This window comes from Cantharellus anzutake (assembly GCF_015039405.1).
Source record: "Cantharellus anzutake strain C23 chromosome Unknown EI90scaffold_69, whole genome shotgun sequence".
In the NCBI taxonomy this organism is placed as follows: domain Eukaryota; kingdom Fungi; phylum Basidiomycota; class Agaricomycetes; order Cantharellales; family Hydnaceae; genus Cantharellus; species Cantharellus anzutake.
Genome location: NW_024067019.1, coordinates 126,511 through 132,405, shown reverse-complemented (window position 1 = coordinate 132,405; position 5,895 = coordinate 126,511). Strand labels below are relative to the sequence as shown.

The following is a 5,895-nucleotide window of genomic DNA, read 5'->3' as shown; positions in this document are numbered from 1 at the left end:
TGTATTTCGTGAATATCATAAATAAATGATCATGTGGGGATAGTCCAATCTGAATTGCTTCGACTCTGAATCAAATCTGAACCACAGGAGCATTACATCGCCATCTCCCCAACCTATTTTTAAAAAATATACACATACCCAATACACAGCCACGAACCCCAACCCCTGACCCAATGCCCAACCCACTAACCCAATGTCCAACCCACTAACCCAACTTCTTATTTAAGGAGTCTGGTATGTATTAGAGACAAGGTTCACATCCCACCATTATGGTGCACGGACTCACCAGCTGCAGATGATTGTCATTGTAGGCTTAAAAGCCACTCGTCATGACTGTCTTCTCTCTCTCCTCAGTTACACTATCGTGAACTGAGGTGAGGTCTCATTTCTTGGTCTCATTAGACCTTTACTCAATGACTTTGTCTAGCCCTAGTTTGTAACGCTAGTTCTCTCACAGTACAGAATATGGTCATATTTAACAAGAATCAAAGCCAAATAAGCGGTTCGAAAATACAGCCGCCATATTAAGGAGGATCTAAATCTTCGTGACTCATTGCTTTGGGACCATTTTTTGTCTCAATTCCACTCCGGAGTACAGTTTTTTTCAACAAATTGGCCGCCTCAAATTGCACCACAGTCTGTTTTATTCCTACATTCCCTCGATAATTCGGAGTCAAGTTATTGCATCAGTTTTTGAGCTGTGGCGGTAATTCTCGATCTACCCGGACAAAGGAGCGGGTACACAGATCAGACTAATTTTTGTTATTTCCCTCTGCCTCGGCGTTCTCAGGAGCAGCCTAAGCTTGCAGGCTGAATATCCACTCACTCACTCACTCACTCGCGCGCCACGTTCGAGTCCAAAGCACATCTCTAACCTACAACAATACGGGATACAAAGAGCTGTACAGTTCCATTAGACTCCTCAATAGATCATGGACGCGCGATCCAGAACGCTCACCCATAACACCGGACCCATGCAATGAGGGCTAGACCTATGCGAATTTCCCCTGCGCCCACCCTCGAGCTTGACTTCCCATTTCAACCGCAGCAGCACCCCAGTCTTCCCCATGGTTATGACCCTGCTTGCCATCCGGGCCACCTATTCCCCCTCTGATTAGAGCCTGCACATCCGCCAGCGCAGTCAATACCCCGAATATTATCGGAACCCCACTATCCAATTGGACCCGCATGAGTCCTGTAGAAACCGCTTCAGAGATGTGCATCGTTGAGCCTTTGAGAAGAACCCCAATCGCGATAACGGCATCAAATGGTCGAGATGGTATGTTGGCCGGCTTTGACGAAGCGATGGCAGGTGTGTTGGGACGAGAGTCAAGGGACAATAACGAGTTCGCGCCACTGAGTAGATCCGTTGCGGTTGAATATGCCTGGATTTGAGATGCAGATATGACCCTAACGAACACACAAGCATTTTAGGTGGAGCGGAAGCTTTCGCGCAGACTTTTACGACCATCGTCGCGCCTAACACGACAAGTACATACCTTGCGCATGCCAATGGGAGCTCAAAACTTCCAGGGACGCTCTGAATGACAATGTTACCCTCTTTAACACCAGCTTCCCTGAGCTTCCTCAGCGTCGCCACTAGCAACGCGTCGATGACCACCTTGTTCCATCTGGTGTGGACGATCGCAATGCGCAGATTGGAGCCGTCGTACTGCGTACCAAAGGGTGATAGTCCTTTAACGGTATGGTCTTCGCTCATGATTCCGGTTACCTTGCTTGCAAGGTCACTTCCAAACCCACAAGTGCGTGGGAAAAATGTGTTTATATTACTTTTACTTCTCATGTGATTCCCAATAGCATGTGACTATCCAACGAATTGTATTAACCAGTGCCCGATACCTTGCTGCTTCCCAAGTAGTATTTGCCGGCATATTCGAAGCATATGTACTTGAGTCTGCCTGCTTCAAGGCTTCGCACACAGGTCATGTACCTTGCAAATGAGAACTTTGTGACTGCAAGTTCTCCATCTTTGTCGGGCGCCATAGAGCACTTGAGCGACTTCCAAGAGGGCAGGATGGTGGGCAACAAAGCGAAACCCTCGGCCCCCACCGCTTCTCCTCAAGTTCCATTTGCGATGTTCAGATCGGTGTTTAGGTTTGATGTCACCAGCATGTCACTTGATAGGCACTGAGAAGAGGAACTCTGCATGTGTGGAGGAGATCATAGTGCTTAGAGACCCAGCTCCCCTTGTTAATAACCATGAAGAGGGTGGCTTGCCTTCCAAACAACACTTCTCCAGACCACTTTCTCTCTGGTTAAGTGCCGAAGGCAGGAGTAAGAGACGGTGTGTCCCCCCTCTGTCAACCCCTTTTATTGTTTCAGACAATCCTCAATTCAACTCACAGTGCTTGTTGTAAGACAGCAACAGTTGGTTCGACGCTTTAGCGCAAGGATACCCAACCTACATGATCTCGGTGAGATGCCTGATGATTGATGTTAGGTTTATTTCTAGTCGGTCTCTACTGTCTGATCATTCCATGTTTATTTAGCATTTATCTTCCTTTTTCCGACCTGTTGGTCACTTCACCTTCCTTTATTTGTAATAATCCTCACTCCTGTTACATTTGATTAATTGATGCTTAAAAGCTCAATGTTTCCTTTGCTGACGCCCTCAGTTCTCATTGCGTTCACAACTGTGAGACTGAGGTTGGTATATGTCAGGGCAATAGCCCCGAACCCCGAGCCACATGTAATTAGATACATATAGTCATGTGGGTAAGCGGGAACCTCCGGGTAACTGCTTACACACTACCGTAAAATACACACACTTGTATCACTTACGGCTCTGTGTGCTGAGCTACCCTGAGACCTCACACTTTTTTAAGTGTGTGAGGTGTGTTTTACAACACAACCCACAAAAACTATCCAATCTTAACATCTGACTCGGTAGCACCTATGGCGCCTAAACCCGCCTGCAAGGGCAAGGTCGCATCTGCAGCGATGCTAAAAAGAAACGAGCAGTTTATTAAGAAACCGCAATCTCCCATCATGGGAGATTCAAACCAACAGCCATCATCAGATGACAATGAGGATCAACACGATCCGGCATTAGCAACCACCTCAGGGCTGGCCCCTGAAGGTTTTAGAAACTTACATGGAGTAAGTGCAGGGCCTAATACCCCTAGAACTCCACAACATACTGATCTAACCCAAGCTGGGGAAGATCCTTCACCTCCTCATGAGGTGAATGACTTGCGCGATAAATGCGTAAGCACCAAACAATCAGCCCAAAAAGCTGATCGGATAGAGTCGCAGGAAACTCCAGGGCCCAACTATCCCCTGGAGTCCTCCCTCATGTCCCCAAGTCAAGCCCCAAAGGCAGACAAAGGAAAACAAAGGGAAGAGCCCCCACATCGGCTATCCAAAAAACTACTGGACTTGTTCCAGGTTCTGTCCGAATGGAGGATGGAAAGTGAAGACCAACTTCTCCTCAGGCTGAAAGCCTGAGAAGGCATGAAGATATGCCCTGAGAGCAGGATCTCCCAGAGCGTGGAAGCTCCAAAAGAACTTCCGCTGTTTACACTCCCCCACACCATGCCAGACAAGGCAAGGTCACCAACCTTGGAGGAGGTCTCCGAGATAATGAAGAGGAGGCGAACTGAAATGAGGGAGTTTGCTGAGGAAGCCTTACGGAAAAGTAAGGAAAAACCAGCGAACAGACCCCTCTATGAAAGGGAAGCACACTCTGCAACGGCCTCGCCTAAACAAAGCGAGCATGGAGTGTTCACTCCAAGAACCCCTTCTGGAACCCCCAGAAGCGGCAATGTCAACTGGGAGAGTCTCTGCTCACCCAACCAAACTTCCTCCTGGAAAACCAGGAATCGCACATAATAAACGCGATAAACTTGATCCAAAAAAAGATTGAGGAAACGAACCACAATAGTATGGCTCGTCTAAAGATAACTCTAGAAAGAATGGCCAATGCAATCGATGCATTGACTGAAAAAATCAGCGAACAGACGGACTTGCTGAAGGAAATAAACTTCTCACAAAAAAGTGAGGAAAAAAATAAACACCCTTGGACCACGGTCCAGGACATAAATAGAACTCGTGAAAAATTCACAAGAAGAACCACCAGTGAAAGCACACTGGAGTATCATCAGCGACTCGACAGAGACGCTAAGGAGATCCTTCTCCCAAGGATAGGAGAAGACAATGCCGAAAGAAGGCATCGTTCAGAAATTAGGAGGAGAATTGGCATGTACCAAAGGTTCAGCCAAACGTCCACTTACGATGGACCTCTCGAACAGAGAGGTAACTCAACCACACTCTCTCAAAGCAATGAGAGAATCCAAATACAACTTCAGGCGAATTCGCCTGAAACCAAAGAAATGCTGCGAGAAAGATTTCCCCCAGCGAAAACCCCCCCAAAGGAGAGATCTCCATTGGATAGTGACCCCGCAAAGGCAGGGGAGCAAGAGGAGTACCTGGAGAAATGGTACGAAAAGGCCATAAGAATGGCCAAAGTGAGAATACTCACTCCCTACCCAGAAGGAGTGAAGCCTGAAGCCCTAAAAAATGGGCCAGCATTCCCTGACAAGAAATGGTCAGGGGAGAATGACAAGGAATTGTTCTGGCAGTGGTTCACAGAACTACTGGGATTCCTCACTTTGCGAGGATGCAAAGGTCCCCAATTCGACAAAGTCCATCTGGACTGCTTGATTCGCGGATTAGGGGGACCCGCATTCGACCTCGGAATAAGACTCCAAGACGAAACTCTCCTCAGAGGAGACAAGGGCATGTTCCTTGAAGTTCTCAACATATTGATGAGAACTTTCATTAAAGCCTCTGCCGTGTTGAACGCGACAAAGAAGTACCACAACGTCAAATACGAAGTGGAAAAAGGCCTAAAACAGTTCTACCTAGAACTGTCCAAAGCAGCGTCCCAGATGGTGACGCCGCCAGACCAGGCATCCTTCAACACCAGGTTCCTAAACTACATTCCCCTCAAATGGAAGAGGGAAATGATTGCTCATGATAGAATCAGAGCAGACTTCTCAAACGAGGAGATTTTAAAAGCAATATCTTGTGTAGACGAGATAATCAATGGGCTGAAGATGTCTTCAGCCTACAAATCAGGATACTATACCTGAACAACTACCATGGCAACCATGAGCCGCGGCAGAGCCCTCCCATCAGGAAAGAAGGCTGAAGAGCCGAAACCCAGATGGAAAGAGGATACATCCTCGAAAAACTCGAGGAAAACCGACCAAAAGTCAGTTCCAATTTGCGGCAAATGCGGCAAAATAGGGCAAACGAAAGATTGCCCAAGACACAATGCAATGAGTGAAGAAAAACCAAGGCGCATAGCCACCATGGAGATTGTGACCACAACAGAAGAAGAGTCGGAAGACTCATCAAACGAAAAACCAGAGAACAACTCTGGTAACTCCGGAGCATCAAGCTTTGAAGTAGAGGACCCATACGAAGGACCTCAATACTCACCCGACTCAGAGGGTGAGGAAGTCAACATTGGGACCATAAGGATGGGCTGTCAGGGACGCGTCCGGGGTAGAGGAGGCCCGGGTGAGACGCCCAACACTAGAAGCCTCGCGGGGTGTGGAGCGGGCGTGCGTACTGGCGGGCCCGGCTCAGGAGGCAGTCCCTGGCCACTTAGACTGAAGTGGAAAAGGGTGTTATTATTATTAAAAGGGGATACTATGTTACTTACCTGAAGTGGAAAAGGGTGAGAAGAAGGCTACTTCTTCGGTTCCCACTTCAGGTATGTTTATATACATGCGGCTTAGGTCACATGACGGGTGCCACGTCATCCTCGCATACAGCCGTAGTCACCCAGGTGTCCCCGTGGGGGATCCCAAGGGCGTCCGCTGTGGGCGCGCGAGCTGGACATAGCGGGGGTCGCCCGAGGCGCCC

At 48.2% G+C, this 5,895-nt stretch overlaps 1 protein-coding gene across 1 annotated transcript; it reads right to left on the bottom strand.

Annotated features, from left to right (window-relative positions):
* Nucleotides 1-545: 545 nt before the first annotated feature.
* On the bottom strand, nucleotides 546-2,004 carry EI90DRAFT_3292460 (6,7-dimethyl-8-ribityllumazine synthase; the record flags this gene model as incomplete). Its single annotated transcript, XM_039067337.1, has 4 exons — nucleotides 546-900; nucleotides 959-1,410; nucleotides 1,500-1,748; nucleotides 1,952-2,004. 3 exons carry the CDS (start codon nucleotides 2,002-2,004, stop codon nucleotides 993-995), a joined length of 720 nt encoding a protein of 239 aa, XP_038910997.1. The 3' UTR covers nucleotides 546-900; nucleotides 959-992.
* Between the last annotated feature and the right edge of the window lie 3,891 nt (nucleotides 2,005-5,895).